General features: G+C 41.1%; 1 protein-coding gene across 1 annotated transcript; it reads right to left on the bottom strand.

Annotated features, from left to right (window-relative positions):
• Positions 1-13,089: 13,089 nt before the first annotated feature.
• On the bottom strand, positions 13,090-19,139 carry LOC140105208 (uncharacterized). Its single transcript, XM_072129164.1, has 3 exons — positions 19,089-19,139; positions 16,719-17,653; positions 13,090-13,806 (listed from the first exon to the last, which is right to left on the bottom strand). Exons 1-3 carry the CDS (start codon positions 19,137-19,139, stop codon positions 13,767-13,769), a joined length of 1,026 nt encoding a protein of 341 aa, XP_071985265.1. The 3' UTR covers positions 13,090-13,766.
• Positions 19,140-19,592: the final 453 nt, after the last annotated feature.

The following is a 19,592-nucleotide window of genomic DNA, read 5'->3' as shown; positions in this document are numbered from 1 at the left end:
GGGAGATTGCCTGGTTTCCATCTAAACGATCACTCCTCCGTATCACACTTTATGCCGCTCACAGACTGTATTGATTCAGAATGAGGAGTGCTGCATACCAGCTCCATGACATCTTCACTATCTACCTCATCAGGGGGTAACGCTTGGTAAACCTCCAAATGAATCCGATATTAATGTATTTTATGGTTTACATGTTGGAAGTTCATTCCTTCCAAAATGTAACAATTTACGGAAGCTGTATACATATATAAAAGTGTATGAAAAGCCTTGATTCCCCTAAAAAGGGCATATATCAGACAAAAGGGCAAAAGTTTAAAGAGAGAACATCTCTGTTGTGCTGGATTTTGCTACCCAAGACAGAAGAGATTGTTTCTTGTTTGCCTTTTCCCCAGTTGCGTAACTAGGAGAGGCAGGGCCCCATATCAGACTTCCGAATGGGGCCCACTACCCCCTAAGAAAATATACATATTTGTATACTCACACATTTATGCACTGATATCTACATTTATACACTTACACGGATCTGCCCCAGTAGTTGCCGACCACATGTGGGAAATAGATAGAAGGAATTAGAGATGAGTGATCCCTAGTCCTGTCACTTTGCTGTCCCCTTCCTCTCCATTTATTACCTGAGCTGCTGATTCATGCTGTGTAGTATGAATGATGTGCACTGTTATATACATATTCTAATGTACAATGTGCAGTATAAAATGTATATAATAGTGCACATTCTCTATTCTTTAGTGTGTCATGTTGGATGCCCCCCTGACCCGATGGGCCCCATAGCAGCTGTTATGTCTGCTACCTGTTATGTCTGTAGTTACACCCCTGCTTTTTCCCGTAATTCCCCAAGTTTTGCTTTCTACCAAACTTGGGTAGTTCCTCTAGATATGTTTAGACCTGAACAAGTTCCCACCAACCAGGGCTAGGCCCTCTCCATACAGTACACGCTCCACACACCCACTGCTAACGCACATAGTCAATGCTGGGACCATTTCCGTGTTAGTCCATGCATGCCATCATCCTGGATTCAAACACCGCTTTTTTGTTGGAGCTACAATTGGAAACACAAAAACATTAAAGGGCAGTTTGTTACGTTTTGTTCATGGTAGGATAAAGATCAGAAGGGATTGATCAAGAATTTGCGATTGTTGTGCGACTTTCTTTATAAATACCAACAGACTCACCCTTCATCACCCTCTAAGATAAATAAAACAAGACCACCCCCCATAAAAATGCAAAAAAAGATTAAGAATGTTTTGTATAGATCAAACTGTAAAAGATTTAGAAAGATCATATATTTGATTTAATTATAAGTGTCTTTTGTCTTGAAGAAATTGCCTGAGGTGCTAAAATCAAAAGAATATTCCTCTAAAAACTCCTCTAGAAATCCCCCCATGCTTTCAGAAGCCCCTCCCACAAGTTGTATCAGCTTTTTGCGTACCATTAGGTCAAGCTATCCCCACAACAGCTCAATGGCAATACAATTGATAGGGGTAAGTCGTTGACGTACCACCATAGGGAAACTGAGGCGTCAGTTTCTCAAATGAGTCTCTAATGCACCTGTCTTGTTGCTTAGTTGTGCAGTGGGTCTCCCACCTCTCTTTCTACTCTGGTTAGAGCCTCCTCTGTAGGGAGTAGTACCCACCGTTGTAGAAAATCTCCGTTTTTTTTGACAATTTGTCGCATGGGGTGTCCTTGATTTCTAAGAACAAGAATAGACTTTCGAGTTTCATAGAACAAACAAATGTGATGCTCCAGATTCTCAACCACCTCAAAGGAAGTTCAGTTTTACAACTTCTCCAATCAGCAAAACTGTTTTCAGCTGTGCTTGCATACTTAAACAAGGGTTTTCTAAACATGCATTAGCCTTCTTACACTGTTACCAAACACAGTGTACCATTAAACCCCTGGAGTGTTGTTTTTGCAAATGAGCCTAGATATACCTATGTAGATATTGCATTAAAAACCAGAAGTTTGCAGCAGTTTGCAGAAGTTTGCAGCTTAACAATGTATAGAGTATATTTATGATTCATTTAATTCATTGAGAGAAAATGTGCTTTTCTTTCAAAAATAAACAAATTTCTAAGTGCCCCCTAACTTTTGACCCCATACACATTAATTTTTTTTTGGGGGGGGGGGCTATAAGACACAATTTTTAGCAAGAAATTTTTTGCCAAAACGTATCCATGTCGCATAGTTCGAAGGTCAGGTAGATCCAGTACTGCCAGATGAAGCGTTGACAGAGACACAATCCGGTGGAGCGATGTAAAACTATAACCTCCAAAACAGCAGAACCTCTCCTTGTTTGTCCTAAGAATAATGTCAAAAGCATGTGACTGATCACATGCTCCCTGTAGGTTATGAGGTCACATAATAAGGATCAGGATCTTGTTCCTTTCTGTAGTTATAGAGAGATGACTGCTGAAAAGTGATTTCTACAAAATAGAAGCTATTAAACTGATGGCTCAGTTTTTTTGTGGAACAACCTCCTTAAAGTGTATATAAACTTTTCAACAACCTTTGCATAACTCATATGTCCAGTGTGGGCACAAGAGAAAATAAAGCACTGTTTTTGACCATTTTGTGACTTGTGATGTTCATGTTCCAGCAGATTTTCCCTCTGTAGACGTTATCTGTTGTTTGTCTGGGGACTGGGGTTGAACTGGGGACAGAGATCTAGCTTCTAAGACTCACTCCTCTTCTTTTCCTGTCCTTACGGCTTCTATGAAATCTGCAAGCCTCTTTCCAACTTGCTAGCAAGACAGAATTCAGCAATTATGTCAGATTGAAAAGCAAATAAGAAGGGAAGGAGGAGAGAGGTAAAGAGCCAAAGTAAGTCGTGAAAGAGACACTGGGGGAAATTTATAAAGCTTTGGCCATCAATTTTCTGGTAGACAAGACCCATCTTTGCCAGTTTCCTGGCCTTTCTGCTACACATGCCACTTTGGGCATGATGGGGTGGAGAGTGGGGCAGGAAAATGGTAGGCTGGGGGTGGGAGGGTGCATGAATGCCTTAGCCCAACATATTTACTATAGTCTCTACCAGAAAACCTGCTGAGACTGTAGCTAAAACTTTCACCTTGTCAGACAGTTGGTCTAAACAGGCGGAGATATCATCTGGATCTACTAAGAGGCTAGAATCTCTTAGTAGACCTGGGATGCCATGTTAATTTTAAGGGAATTTTAAGGCTGTGATTTAAAATCCCACTCTTAATAAATTCTCCACACTGTGCTCTGATAAGATACATTACAAAATGTATTATATTCACTTATAAAATTTATTTAAGTTTGTTGAAAAATAAGTGGCCATTTTAGTTTCATCTTGGACAGTCATCACACAAGGGTCAAAGGTGAAAAAAGTAAATACCCCCAATTTAATAATATTTATAATAATATATAAATAATTCAAAATGAATGGCTTTTATAATGATTATTTATGCTTCATAAGGCAATTATTTCGTTTTAAAATAAGATATGTGTTTTATGGATTTTATGTCAACACAATGATCTAATAAAAGATACTTATTGTCTTATAAAATCCTACACAGACATTAATGCAATTCCATGAAAGTTCTATAAGTGAAGTGTTAAAACCTGCTTCGTGATAAACTCATTAACTTCATCATTTTTCATGCTGGTAAGGTTTCTTTACTACCCCTATCATAACTCTAAGAAGGAAAGTAAGGATTAATAAAATAAAAATTACAATTCTGCTTAAGGACAAGGTGGAGTTGGCACAGATTTCACTTTCCTCTTATCTTTATTCTTGTTGTCTTTCTTCCAAATAAGCCTTCTCTTCATCACCTACGGGTACAAACAGTACAATTCTGAACAAAAGAATAAAGGTTTTTGTATATTGAAGTCAAAATTTAAAGGGAAGACAAACTCTTGTCAAGGAGAGAAAGCCCTCGCTTAGAAAACCTTCTCAAGCTTAACAATCGCACTTGGCCATGATGTGACCTCAACATCAGTAAACAGTGTTGATAATTCCTTAGCCTTGGAAGAGTACCATGAAAACATATTCAAGACGATATTCTGAAGACTATTTCAATGTTTATTATTGTTTTATTCTCTTTGTTTTCTACTGTTTTGGACCTGGACCCGTGAAATCCCACCCGACCTTTCCTAAATTTTATATTGTTTTATGTACCTTTATTCTATTGATTGCCTAATGTCTAGCATTATGGGGCACATTTACTTACCCGGTCCAGTCGCAATCCACCGGCGCTTTCTCCGACGCTGATTCGGGTTCTGCCGGGATTACCCCCCCCCCCCCAAATCTCTGGTTCTGATCGCGTGCGCCAAAATCCCAGGGCAAATTGGTGCAAATCGGAAAAATTCGGGAAACCCGGCGGAAAAACGCGATTCGGACCATCATTAAATGTGACCCTATGTATTTTTGTAAATATGTTCAGAATTTGTGGCGGAACTTGGCATTGGTGTACAATTGTTTTATAGTGCCACCGCGTGAAGTGTCTGCTCATGAAATTGCCTCCAGATCAAGAAAAAGGCTTCTCTTCTGGAGAATAGCATTCGAAAAAGCACTTAGTCTTTTAGCCCCGTTAGTTGCTTAACATCTATAATGGATTATCAATTTGGTAGCAAAAGAACAAGGCACATGGAGTAGACTAGATGTGGACATCCAGGTTTAATGCTATTAGCAACCATAGAACCTCTTGTATTGCTCAAAAGAATTGACTTGAACAGTAACATCGAATGTCATAATGATTTTTAACCAATTGTCAAATGTGACTCCCCCATTGAAAACAAACAGAGCAATTCCTCACCCTTTTCTTGTTATGGCATTTTCTGTTCTGAAACTGTTTCTGAAAAATCTTGATGAACAGCAGGGAAGTGGGGAGGGGGGAACTAACCTCTTCCTGTATCTGCCCTAAAGCTGAGACAAATTTAAGTAATTTAGCAGTAAATCCAGTGGGATTCTGAGATGTAAATCCACTGAACACTGCATAGAGTACGTGCAGGATCTATATAGTGACTAGCCTTGTAGTTTTCACATGGAGGACCATTCAGCATGTAATAAGTAGTAGAAACCAGCAGTGAAATGCTGTATGAGCATAGAAAGGTCTTTGGTTCCGTCATGTTTTCCCACAATGCATGTATGACTTGATGACAGAGAGAGGGTGCATTTTTTGCAACCAAAAAGGGAAAAAGACAAAAACAAATGGGAAATAGACATAGGGGACATTTATCATGTGCCCCATATTAAACCAGTGCAGAGTAGGACTAGACAGTCGTTTGCTGCACCTAAAGTTATCATGGAATGATAAATCTGGAGTAGTTTAAGAATGTATAGTCATACTTAAATCCATCTATTAATTAGTCGAGTTCCCAGGCCACACAATTTTAATAGCAAGTTCCTCAGAATTGTGTAAAACCATAATGAATTTGGCATGAGCCATACATTTTTTGGCTCATATTACTCATAATTTACCAGCTTCATAAAACTCCACCTAAAAGCAAATCAAAAAGCAATAATTTATATCATCAATTGTCTGTGCATATATGTTTAGCCTATTAGAACTTTGGGGAATAATCTTCCACACTATTGCATTGTCCCTATTCTTGTGGTTTATAAAAGTGTGTGTGGCTGTTTTGAGAGTTGCATTCCTAAATATATGATTATTGCATTACATGCATGTAATAAGTACATTACACAGGTTATTAAGTCAATTATAAAAAAGCCTCTGAGAATATAATTAACCTAAAAGACAAAAAAAGTGCTCCTAGAAAAAGGTTCAAAAGAGAATATGAAATGTGCCTTGCTCCCAAGTGTGAAATCTCCTGGATATTTCTCTATTTACTGTAAATATCTTACTTTGTAGTTGCCAATATACCCAGTTTATACGCAATAAATATAATTACTCCTAAATCTCAAGTAAGATCAGAAGTTCATCAAAAAGGCAATTGTTGGTAATTAAAGGCAATCTTATGTAGTACAACGTGTCATTAGAAGTAGAAAACATCTATATAATGGGATAATTTCGGCACAAAGGCCATGGTTCATATGAATGTCATTACAGATTACAGGCTGGTAGTCACCTAAGGAAAAGTAATCGGACCCTTGATTGATTCTGTAATTTTACAAAAAAAATATAAAACATTGAGGAATTTTTCTTTAAAGTGTTTCAACATTTTTTTAAATTATATAATGTATTTGAAATATACTCTATGGTGCCTCCACGAGGCATATATCAGTGCCTCGTGGAGGTGGCCTAGTGGGTCGCACAGGGGGTTCCTGCCCCGTTCCTGTTTCTAAGAACCTGAGAACATTCACTGCTGAATGCCAGCGTAGCACAGCCGGCAGAATCATCATGAGGTCTAAGCATCATGAAGAATCCGCCATGGCGGCGAAGGTTGGGGCTTTATCGTACACCGGCTTATGGAACACCAGTATATGAAAAATCTCCCCTATGATTTTGTGTACTCATGCACTCATAGGGAACATACAACAAGCTTAGTGTTTTTTTCACTTTGCTCTCTAGAGTTTACACCTCAATGTAGCAATGGCCAACAAGATATGGACCTGCTGGACAACTAGCCAATTTGGTGGAGGGTTAAACCAAAAAGTCAAAGAGTTCTTCAATTACAAATCATACAAGGGAATGTGGACTTTGCTAAAAGGCCACTACCTCCAGAGCAGTATCAGTAGTAAGCTGGAATTCTTACTAGAACCGGGGTTGACAGAATACAGGAAGATAAAAAGAAAGTACTATCCAGGCAACAACCAGATGCACGCTGATGCTCACGCACATGCCTTGTATACTTTGCAGTGGTGGAAAGCAGGAATATTTTGAGTACACTGGCTCTTGAAGACCCCCATAGTTATGAGATACAACATATTATGCAACCCAAGCAGGAGAGTGAATGGTCTATTGACCTCTAACCATAGCGACCTCTAGTCATAGCGATATAATATGATGTAAATTTGACATGAACCAAATTGGCCCTGTTGCTAAGGCAAAGACCATTAGGAAGAACCCTTGAATGCCTTAATTATTTTGCACTAGTGGAGAGCAGGAATCTTTGCATGTCCTGGCTCCTGAAGAGACCAATAGTTGGGTGTAGCGACTCATCCTACACAATGGGGCTCATTTACTAAGGGCCCCGCGGACCGCACTTTCGTAGGACACCCCGACGATTTCCATTTTGCGGCGCCGGGACAGGGATTTAAAAGAGGTTTTTGGTGCAAGCGATCAGATTTTGGTGCAATTGCGCCTGCTTTCATGCAACACAACTCGGGGGGCCGGCCACCGGACGATTCGACAAACCATGGGATTTAACTTCAAAATTGTGTCGCAAGCCGAGCACTTACATGCACCGGGAGGAAGATGGTGAACTCCGGCGGACCTGAGTGGGAAAACGACAGATGCAGGAAATTGGGTGCACGATCTAAGTGAATCGTGGCACAGTGCATTCCGGACGGACAAGTATATGTGCCCCAATATGACTTAACTTCCCTCTCACCACCTTTAAAATATTAAATGTGTATGGACAGCATAAACATAAATCATAAATAAAAATTGTTAGACGTGAAAATAAAGTCAAATCACCCAATGAAATGAAATTTAAAAAATTAGCCATTTTCCTGAGAGGAACCATGCAGTCACGGGCTGTCCCCACCCTTCCAGCTCTTTTGTACATCATGTTGTGTTTTTGGTTTTCTTTTGAAATGTTAAGACAACTGTGTTGCCACATGTGTTAGATCACTGACCCTAACAGCTGCCTCAGTCTCCAACCACCCACCTCATCATCCCTTGGCTCCACTGTGTGGGCGTGAACCCTATCCAACTCATTTCTTCTTAGGACTTTCCCATACAACCTGTTTTGAAGCTGAAATATTCTTCGGCATTGGGCACTAGGACGCATTGGGAACTACCTGTTCTCTACCTCTGGATTGTAGTCCTATGGCTATGACCCATATATGTGACATATAATGGTAAATTTATCAGAAAGATTTGTTATTGCTAAATTTTACCTTTGGTTTTTTGTTACTGTTTTGGAAAACACAAAAACCCGATATAGACACAGGGGGCCATTTAGTCATTGAAAAAACAAAGCTCCCAGTCGCATCTCTTGTTGAGTTATGTCAATATCATTATTTTACATGGAACATCCCCTCTGCCTGTATACAAAAACAATACAAACAGCATGAATAGAACAATGACTCAGAACATGGAACATTAGTGTTAGTAAGGAAAAAGGCTTTTCCATTGGGTCACAAATAATTTAAACTGCTTTACTAGTAGATAAAAGAAAGTGTCTCTCACTCAATAAACTCTATTTGTTAACCACTTCAAATAGCCAATGTAAAGAGTGGCCTGTTCTCTGCCTGCTAGGACCTCCAGGTTATACCTTGGACTCAACCAAACCCTCGACTGACTTTAAAGCGTAACTGTAAAGTTACTGACAAAAAAATAGTGTTAGCACAGGTGGAGAGAGCCTTTAATAACAATTCCATTGATGCATGTATCATGCTGCTGACTTCTTCCCTGTCTGAGATACTGTATATCTGGAATATTTAACATTAGATTCAGATTAAGCTATTCCTGATGTGGGTGGGAACTTCCAGGTTATGACATCAGCTCGGGGCAATGAAGCCAGAACAGGACAGCATTTTTGTAGTTGGCCGATCCGAAGATGACATTACTGAAGGGCCTTTGCCATCACACTAAGTACTTTCAAATGATGCAGGCAGCTTGTTTGTAATTGGCGGACCCAAAGCATTTGATAAGTCACATGCTTCTGACATCACTACAGGTCCTATGGGCCTTCACAACACGCCTCCTGTCATCTTTAGGTGTACTATACGGTTTCCAAAGGCAACCAGAAAGCATGGCAACTGGAGATTACCTGGGGGGGGGGGGTGCAAGGTAAAACCTCTGCTAGATGCTAAACAGCTGTAGAAAGCTAATTATAGTAAATTTGAGAAGTACTTATTTTTGCTTAGTGCAGAGCACATTGGCCTCCTCCAACCTATCGAAACCAGTGACATCCTTTTCAGATCCTTTGATACAAGTAAAAGGGTAAAAACCAATGTGGACGCTTGGATTATTCAAAAGTCAAACTGGTTAGCTGACACAGTGTGTAAACATCCCACAACTTGTTATCAGCAGCCAGTCTATGAATAGGTCTACACAGAAGGAGCCGATATGTCTTGGCTCAGGAACAACAGTTTATAAACTGCAATATGATAGGTGCTGCTAAATGGCAAGGATCTTGAGATAGAAGGCCTTGTTTCAAGGTGCCTGCCGGGCTACAAAAGGACAATGCACTTACTATGGCACCCAGCAATTAGAAGTTGCTGAACTCTGTAATAATTCTGGCAGAATCTCATGTGTTTGGGTCACCATGATCACAAAGCCCAATTATCATATAATGAATCATAACCATTCAGGTGTACCAAATTGGAACTAGGGAGATGGTTCATGTTTGGTCTTCTCAAAAGTCAGTTGGACATTATAATTTGGTTTCTCTTCATACAGCATGTCCACACAAAAATATTGTTGACTCGACAACTTCATTGGCCTGGGTCAGAAACCTTCTAAAGAATTAGATTCAGCTTTTTCTGTCATTCAAATACAGTTATTCAGCTCGACATAGAACATTCAGATATTTTTGGACCTTCATGTGAGATGAAGTAAAGTGATGAGAGTACACATAAAAGCAAGAAAAAGTCTTGATTGTAAATTTCAATTACCATCCCATAAATTTCCCAAGATTAAGGTCCTTTCATGCAATCAACGCTTTCTATCTCCTTATGTAAGTCATCACATATTCTAATTAGCTAGGGCGTCTTCCAATGTATTACCCCAAGCTGATATGCAGTGTGGACGGGATCTTGGCTGAGGCACAGAGTTTAATCATTGGTTTCACTAAGTCATTTGAAAGAAATAAAATAACTCGCCAAAAATTTTCTTGCATGAACAAGTGAAATAACTATTTGCATGATTAACAACAAGCCACACACAGCGCGTTTTATGAAGTTATTTCACAACAAAAAACCAATTTTGTCCAAAGCACCTTGGATAATTTTGCTGCAGACTGGTGAGGAGCTCAATATTTTATGGACCCTATTGTCTAATATTAACTGTACAGGCGGTCCCCTACTTAAGGACACCCGACTTACAGATGATCCCTAGTTAAAGATGGACCCTCTGCCCACTATGACCTCTGGTGATGCTCTCTGGATGTTACTATAGCCCGAGGCTGCAATGATCAGCTGTAAGGGGTCTGTAATGAAGCGTTAGTGATAATCCTTGCTCCAATTACAGCTAAAAATTTGGAAACTATAATTGTCAGTGGGGCGAAAAAAAATATTTTGTCTGGATTTACAATTATAAAATATACAGTTTAGACAAACCTATGGAACCAATCTTGTATGTAACCCGGGGACTGCCTGTATTGTATGTGGGTAAGACTTAGGGCTAAAATTAGGGCTATTGGTTTGGCAGAAATCATTTGCAATTGGATTGAGAACTGGCTGAAGGATCGTATCCAGAGAGATGTGGTAAATGATTCCTACTCGGAATGGTCACTAGTTATGAGTGGTGGACCCCAGGGTTCTGGCTTGGCCCACTACTATTTAATATATTTATTAATGATAGAGAGGCAGGAATTAATAGCACTGTGTCTATTTTTGCAGATGACACCAAGCTGTGTAGTGTAATAAAGTCTACGGAGGATGGGAGTAGTAGTACAAGCTGTGTAGTGTAATACAGTCTATGGAGGATGTTCATAGGCTGCAGGGTGACTTGGACAAACTGAGTGTTTGGTAGTCCACTTGGCAAATGAGGTTGGCAAATTGAATAACAGCACGCAATGTCCATCAGCTGCCTCTAAAGCCAGTAGGAACTTGTCATGTATCAAAAGTGGTATGGACTCTCGTGATAGGGATGTAATATTACCACTATACAAGGCATTGGTTCGGCCTCACCTGGAATATGCTGTCCAGTTCTGGGCACCGGTCCTTAAAAAGGATGTCCTGGAGCTGGAGAGGGTTCAACGAAGAGCCACAAAAAGGGGGTATGGAGGGTCTCAGTTATGAGGAAAGATTAAAACAACTAGATTTATTTAGTCTGGAAAAGGGACGACTACGAGGGGACATGATTAATTTATTTAAATATATGAATGGTCCATACAAAAAATATGGTAGTAAGTTGTTTCAACTTAAATCAAATCAAAAGACAAGGGGGCACTGTCTCCGTCTGGAGAAAACAAGTTTTAATCACCAGAGGCGACAGGGATTTTTTACTATGAGAACGGTCAATCTGTGGAATAGCCTGCCTCAGGCGCTGGTCACAGCAGGGACAGCAGAGAGCTTCAAGAAGGGTCTAACATTGATGGTTATGTTATATAGAAATGTTTCCCCTAAATCCCTTCCTCATCAAATCCCTTCCATTCCTTGGTTGAACTTGATGGACAAGTGTCTTTTTTCAACCATATAAACTATGAAATTATGAAAGACACCAACCATGGTTCTCACCCAGGAGGGAGGTACAACACTGTCATGCATACATTGAAAAAAACAGGAAATGGGATACATTTCTCAAAAAAAAGGCACTGGTTTATTTAAGAGGCAATAATAAGCGGACTACGCGTTTCGGGGGCGTACTGCTCCCTTCCTCAGGTCCATATGATTACACAGTGTTCTAATAAAACAAAAAAATAAATACAGAAATTGGCCCAGGAATCTATGTAATTGGACCAATTTTACATTAACCATAGACTATAAAGATGTATATGTACATTTGGTAATAGAGAATGTAATATTGAGTATGTAATATTTTGACCAGAATAAAATAAAATAATCATATGTAATAAAAAATTCTATCACATAAAATAAAATGTGTCTATTATAATTCATGCAATAGGTAAATAAATAAGTAAATATATAGTTAATCAGTATATAAATAGATGGGTAATTAATATTCCATGCCACATACTGGAAAGCTGGAAAAAAATGTGGTGAAATTGGCAAAAAAACACATTAGCATCATTGTGGACTCCAAATGACACCCCAATTTTTGTTCTTTGGTTCAGTGTGATCACAGCAAATATGTATAGGTTTTATGTTTTAATAGATTTTAAAAAATTAAAAGCTTTTGTACAAAAAAACGTGATTTAGCCCAATTTTGATGCTCATTTCTAAGGAAAGGGGGATGATTTCAACCACATGATACCGTCAGAGTTCTTGGCAAGTCCATGCTTTGAATGGTCATAGTTGAGGTGGCACAAGGAAGGCCTGCACAATTTTAGGTCCCTATTGAATGCAGCTTTTTGAGTAGTTCACAGTATAATTTAGAGCTGATATGTTTTAGTTAGGTAGACAAAATCAGTTCAGTGAACTCTAATAACCCCCGGTCCTTACTGTGAGGACTGTGCAGGACAAAGAACATATTTTAGCTTTCTAAATTGTCGAATTTCATAGGGTTTCAACATGGATTGAATCCATATAGATTCCAATCTAAATGAATATTTTATTGTCCATTTTGGACATTTTGGGTGAAGTGATATCCAGAATTCCTTCAAACATCTTGCAGTTATTGGGCCTTGATAGGTCAAATCATAGCAGTACAAGAAGGTCCTAAACAATATCAGCTAAGGCTGACATGTATATATACCCTGAACAGTGATTTAGGATACATTTCAAAAACTTTTACTAAAGCAAAGATAAAGGGCAAATCTTGTAAATCTTACACTGACATTTACAAGTAATAAATTAGCGCTATCAAGATTTCAACAGTAATACAAGATGGTAAATCAGCTCCTTCACTCGTGGTTACAATTTGACGGATGAGTTGATGTATTGGAGTACAAAGCCAGGATAGAACATTCAAGTCGAAACCTGTAACAGGTTAATTGCTGTTTGAGTGATCCGATCCATGCTTGACCCTATGCTGTTACATGGGACTTACCACTACTACACCCTGGTTAAGAGAAAACAGCTCTACGTGAATGATTTGGGGAGGGGACCTCTGTCCCGCTGCTTGTGTTACACATGTATATTCTAAGTGTGTCCTGTAATCCTGTCCATTTGGCAGAAAAAAAGATACAATTTTGATAGCAACAATCACACAAGTATCACTTAACAATTCTATGTCACATTTTCTTTGGTAAAATAGCAGCAACAACAATGGCTCCTAGTAATAGCAGAATGACTCCTGGCCCTCGGGGACAGGTAAAGAATGCTATCTGGTCATATGATCTCATTTCTTTTAAGCTTTACACTAACCGCTGACATATCACATAAATGCCTCTTTTATTAGCTGCCAGAGATTGTCTGCCGTTTTGGGAATAACCTCCAGAACCCAAGTCCACCTCCGAGCAAAGTGCCTCACTTATTCCATGTGAATTTTCTCTCTGTCTATCGCTCCAGAACCCACTATTATATCCCAGGCTGTTCCAGCTCCACCAGGTAGCCTCAATTACACTGTCTATAAAAGGCCTTTGTTCACATTGGATGATTGTAAAGAGTATTTAGTCCTGGCGCGGAACATGCCATGTGTTTCTATATGACAAACCAGTGCCCCCTCCGGTAGGTGATGTCGGGCAGGTACCACGTCGTGTTGCCTCATGCCGGCGCTGACTCCTCCGCTCTTCGGAGTCGGAGTGATATTAAAGACAAGTAATCCATTCAGTCTTGAGTGTCTCCTAATAAAGATTTGGCCAGGGTCCACGGCTATTTTTAAATTGTTATAATTGTCTTCCTGTCTTATCCCAAATGAATTAAAATAGTTGCTAAATTAAATGGATGTTGATCCTTTTTTTATAATGGATTCAGACCTAGAAAAAAAAAGGATGAAAAGTAAAGTTTAGAAAATTCTTGCTCTGTAAAACATGACAATTTTTATACTGTAGACGGAACAGTTTATAGTTACTGTTATATATATATTATCAATCCGAGGATTGGAAGGACACTGAGTGCTCCTCTTGTGGGGCTTATCTAATTTCCTTCATTTTAAAGGGAACCTGTCACCAAATTTTTACATACCGTATTTTCTGGACTATAAGACGCACTTTTTAGCAAGAAAAAATCTTGCTAAAAAGTGCCTGCGTCTTATAGTCCGGAGGTCAGGATCCAGCACTGCCAGACCCTCCTGACCCCTGTAAGGGAGATCGGGTGCTGCCCAGAACTGCACCCGATCTCCCAGAGAAGAGCCTCCGCACTACTCTTACCTCTCCCCGAAGTCCTACTGTACGGGACCTGCTGTGATGTCAGAATCATGTGACTGATCACATGCTTCTTACATCACTGCAGGACTCATACTGTCATGCTGCGCTGGGACAGGGTGAGAAGAAGAGGAATGGGGGAAGTATGTGTGTGTATAGGTGAGCTGTGTGTGTGTATAGGTGGGCTGAGTGAGTGTGTATAGGTGAACTGTGTGTGTATAGGTGAGCTGTGTGTGTGTATGTATAGGTGAGCTGTGTGTGTGTGTGTATAGGTGAGCTGTGTGTGTGTGTATAGGTGAGCTGTGTGTGTGTGTGTAGGTGAGCTGTGTGTGTGTATAGGTGAGCTGTGTGTGTGTATAGGTGAGCAGTGTGTGTGTATAGGTGAGCAGTGTGTGTGTATAGGTGAGCAGTGTGTGTGTATAGGTGAGCAGTGTGTGTATAGGTGAGCAGTGTGTGTATAGGTGAGCAGTGTGTGTGTGCGTATAGGTGAGCTGTGTGTGTGTGCGTATAGGTGAGCTGTGTGAGTGTGCGTATAGGTGAGCTGAGTGAGTGTGCGTATAGGTGAGCTGTGTGAGTGTGCGTATAGGTGAGCTGTGTGAGTGTGCGTATAGGTGAGCTGTGTGAGTGTGCGTATAGGTGAGCTGTGTGTGTAAATGTATGTCTGTGTGCGCTGTGCTTTAGTGCAACCGACAGAAATATTTTAATTGGTGTAAAATATATGGGGTGCGTCTTATAGTAAGAAGCATCTTATAGTCCGAAAAATACGGTATATAGCTAGTGACAGGTTCCCATAGAGCCCTATTAACTAACTGACTCCGTTCTTTTAGCTGAAAATAGTTTACCTCATAATCCCCATATCCCTATATATCAACTTTATGTTATATTCCCTGGCATCAGAGGGGGCATACCCTGCTTAGCCAGCCCCTCCCAGCTACTCCTCTCCATTTCTCATGCCTCTTCTCAGCATGTTATATGACCAGGGGGACATCATCTAATGTCCTGTTACATTTGCAACATATACCCCATTTATGTATCTGATCACATGAAATCACAGCAGCCTCCATGTACTTCTACTCCTCCCCATCCTCTAAAGACTTCTACTCCTCCCCATACTCCATTGAGGCATGTCTTCAGATACATACATGGGCTATATGTTGCAAATGTAACTGGGTAAAGGACCTTAGATGGCATCACCCTGGTCACATGACATGAACTGGTCAATGATGTAACAGATATCTTTCTCAATATTTCATACATTGTCCTAGCTGTGAGAACCGTCAATCAGGAACAAGGAGGCAGGGCATATTCCAGGACATACGGCATATTCCAACAATGGGGGAATTTATTAAGACTGATAATTTAAACACATGGCTGCGACCTGTTGGTTGATATGGACAAAATCTCTGCCAGGTAAGACCTGTTTAAACTTGGTCAACCTTTCCAGAGATTTCAGCTACATTCTCCACCAGTTTTCCAATGAAGACTACAGAAAATACAGCGGGCTAGGGCATTCATGCATCCGCCTGCCCCCTGTCCAACCCACTCTCTGCCCTTTCATGCCCAAAGTGGTGTGTGGGGCGGGAAAACTACAAAACATGTGGAGATCAGGATTTTAACATGTCTTCTCCACCTGTAACTTAGTAAATTTCCCTCAAATGGGATGGAAACCAACTTTTCATCAGCAGTCAAATTCATAGCCCAGTGATTTACAATATTATGTTAAATTAGTCATTTGAAAACTACAGCATACATGCAATAAGTTTTAGCTAAAAGAGGCAGTCTGAAGCAAGGAGAGCTGGACTTCAGTGCTAGATTCTCTGCCTCCCTGATCAGTCTCACGTGGATAATGGAAGGTGATAATTCAGAACAAACTGAAAGTGCCTTATTAGGTCGATTTTTGGTGACAGGCTACCTTTAAGGAAGTGCAGCAGTTACTGTGATTATAGGACTTTGGCCAACAAGTTTGATCTACAGATATACAAGTTTAAAGGAAAGCAAAACCAAAGTCAAGCATGATAAACCGGACACACAGATCCAGACACTGTGACTGTGGTAATCCACTTAAATATGTTGTCCATGGATTCCTTCCTTTTAAAACCAACCTTTAAAATTATGCTAATGAGCCAGAAGGATAATAGGAGCTTTACCAGAACCCATGGCTGCAGTAGCTTTACATGCTACTACACTGTGTAGGAGCACTCTTCTCCTCCTTAGTGATGGGTCGTTCAAGAGCTCACTAAACCCCGCTCCTAAACGGCTTACCACCCCCACCCCCCCCTTTAGAACAATAAAATCAGGTTAAAAGTGGTCTGGTGTGACTGACTGGCCTGCGGCTCCCTATTATATATTTAATAGGGAGCTGTTCAGGAGCCAGAAGAGCCGGCTCTTCTTATTGAGCGGAGCCTAATGAGCCAGCTCACTAAGAAGAGCCAGACATCCCATCACTACTCCTCCCACTTTGTGCTGAAACTTCCTCTGCAGCAGTGAGCAGGGGGAGAGATGCTGGCTGCTGTGATGGAACTGACTGCTGTGATGGCACTGGCTGCTGTGATGGCACTGGCTGCTGTGATGGCACTGGCTGCTGTGATGGAACTGGCTGCTGTGATGGAACTGGCTGCTGTGATGGCACTGGCTTCTGTGATGGAAATGGCTGCTGTGATGGAACTGGCTGCTGTGATGGCACTGGCTTCTGTGATGGAACTGGCTGCTGTGATGGCACTGGCTTCTGTGATGGAACTGGCTGCTGTGATGGCACTGGCTTCTGTGATGGAACTGGCTGCTGTGATGGCACTGGCTTCTGTGATGGAACTGGCTGCTGTGATGGTACTGGCTTCTGTGATGGAACTGGCTGCTGTGATGGAACTGGCTGCTGTGATGGCACTGGCTTCTGTGATGGAACTGGCTGCTGTGATGGAACTGGCTGCTGTGATGGTACTGGCTTCTGTGATGGTACTGGCTGCTGTGATGGAACTGGCTGCTGTGATGGCACTGGCTTCTGTGATGGAACTGGCTGCTGTGATGGAACTGGCTGCTGTGATGGCACTGGCTTCTGTGATGGAACTGGCTGCTGTGATGGAACTGGCTGCTGTGATGGCACTGGCTTCTTTGATGGAACTGGCTGCTGTGATGGAACTGGCTGCTGTGATGGCACTGGCTTCTGTGATGGAACTGGCTGCTGTGATGGAACTGGCTGCTGTGATGGCACTGGCTTCTGTGATGGAACTGGCTGCTGTGATGGAACTGGCTGCTGTGATGGCACTGGCTTCTGTGATGGAACTGGCTGCTGTGATGGAACTGGCTGCTGTGATGGCACTGGCTTCTGTGATGGAACTGGCTGCTGTGATGGAACTGGCTGCTGTGATGGCACTGGCTTCTGTGATGGAACTGGCTGCTGTGATGGAACTGGCTGCTGTGATGGCACTGGCTTCTGTGATGGAACTGGCTGCTGCGATGGAACTGGCTGCTAATGGACACGGTGCCATCTGCTTCTGACTCCATGTCCTCAGTCTTAATGGCCCCAAACACCTGATCCTGCCCCCTTGACCAATTATTGAGGATTTTTTCTCAGCACTGACAGTCAATAGCAATTGCTGGCGGACCCCTGTTATCGAAATCAACACAAATACAGAAGCTTGCTAATGTCGCTTGCTATACTCTGCTCGTATGTTTTGCATTTTCAATTAATGTGAATGAGCCTTTAGATTTTGATGTTATAATTAATTTTCATCCAATTAACTTCAAGGAAATCATATTTTTGTAATCGTGTTTAACGACAGTGATGTAGATGACTTCAGAGGGTTGGATCAGTAGAAAGGTAAAAAAAAAAGGTAAAATAACCTTAGGCTCATATAAAATGGATAATGTTTTCACAATGATTTTTCCCAACAGGAAATTGTTCCCTTGAAGGCTATAATTAACCCGAGAGGCAATTATAGAAAATCATGATAGATCTTATTTTATATTTAAAGTCTTTTTTATAGCTATAGTTCCCTTATTGTATGGGAAGCCAATTTTCTCATGATTCCCAGACCTACCATAAAAAATTCCAAGGAGCTTTATGTAATACCTCATAATAAAGGGAACAGTTTTGTTAAGGTTTTGTTCACACTAACAATAACCTTTCATTGAGGAGTTGAGGACTGTTTCTGGTTACTATATGACGTGAATCTTCGTTTTTAATCTCTGTATTCTGGGGGTGGGGAAGGCAGGATGGGTCTCTTCTGCCTGCTTTCAATGGCATTAGGAGGACCTTCAAAGGTCCTGAAATGGCTTTTGTGTACACAAGCGGAAACTGATGTAAAAGGATGGCTGCAGGTCCTTCTTAGTATAAAATTTGCTGGTGGCCTTGGGCCTAGAAGGCCTAGAAGGTGTGGCCCAAACTGCTTATATTAGAATCTGCTGCTGAATTTGGGCATACCAGACTGTGGAGTGGGCCAGAGCGGACCACAGGTTATAGTGCAAAGAATTGTTCAACTGCACGGCCTGCCTCTCAATTTATGAGGATGATATATCCAACAAAAGGGTTATTGTGGGATAAATCCCCCTCTTTAAGTCCTTGGAGGAGAGAGATCTAGTTGTTTAGGGATGAGCAGACCTGAACGGGTCTGTGCCAAACATTGTGGGTTCCCCAAACCTAGAATTTAGACTGAAGTTAGGGTCCAAAGTTTGGTCTGACCCCTCTGAAAATCCTGCTATTGATGCTGGCACCGATCAAGTTTTACGCTCTAAATTTTAAAGGCAAAGCAAATAGGGCACATTTATTTACCCGGTCCAGTAGAGTTGACCTTCTTCTTCCTGGTGCATGCAAGTGCTTGACTTTGCACAATTTGAAAGTTAAATCACGCGCTTAGTCCGTATCAGTCGGATCGCGTGTGACACAATCCCCTGTTAAATACCTGTTCCAGCAGCACAAAGCCCAAAAGTGGGATAAATCGGCGAAAGTGCATCCGTGGACCCTTAGTACATCAGTCCCAATGTCTATATTTAAGTTTCCATGCACATGCACCATTTAAATGCATTTAAATATCAGTGATGGGCAGGGGCCAGTCATGTGCCAGCGGCTTTGCTGATGGCATTGAAAGAGACCCAGGGTTCTAGCACGAATCACAGGTATTAAATTATGATGAGCGGACCATGCCATAGTGAAGAGTATTCGGAAGTGATGGTTTTTAATCACTGGATACAGGGTAGTATTTATTTTCCTCCTTGGCATTCCCTTCATTGTAACAATTTGATAATTATTAAATTAATAAATATGTCAACCCCCCCCCCCCACACACACACACACACACCTCCCCGTCCTGGATATGCAGATGGAAGTGCAGATCCAGGTGACTGTGCTGAAAGTGCTTCATTTTTCTAGTCTTTGCTTTGAATACTTGGAGTACATGGAACAAAAG

This window comes from Engystomops pustulosus, chromosome 10 (genome assembly GCF_040894005.1).
Source record: "Engystomops pustulosus chromosome 10, aEngPut4.maternal, whole genome shotgun sequence".
NCBI classification, from domain to species: domain Eukaryota; kingdom Metazoa; phylum Chordata; class Amphibia; order Anura; family Leptodactylidae; genus Engystomops; species Engystomops pustulosus.
Note: the sequence above shows the minus strand (reverse complement) of the source record. Positions and strands in the feature narration are given on the sequence as shown.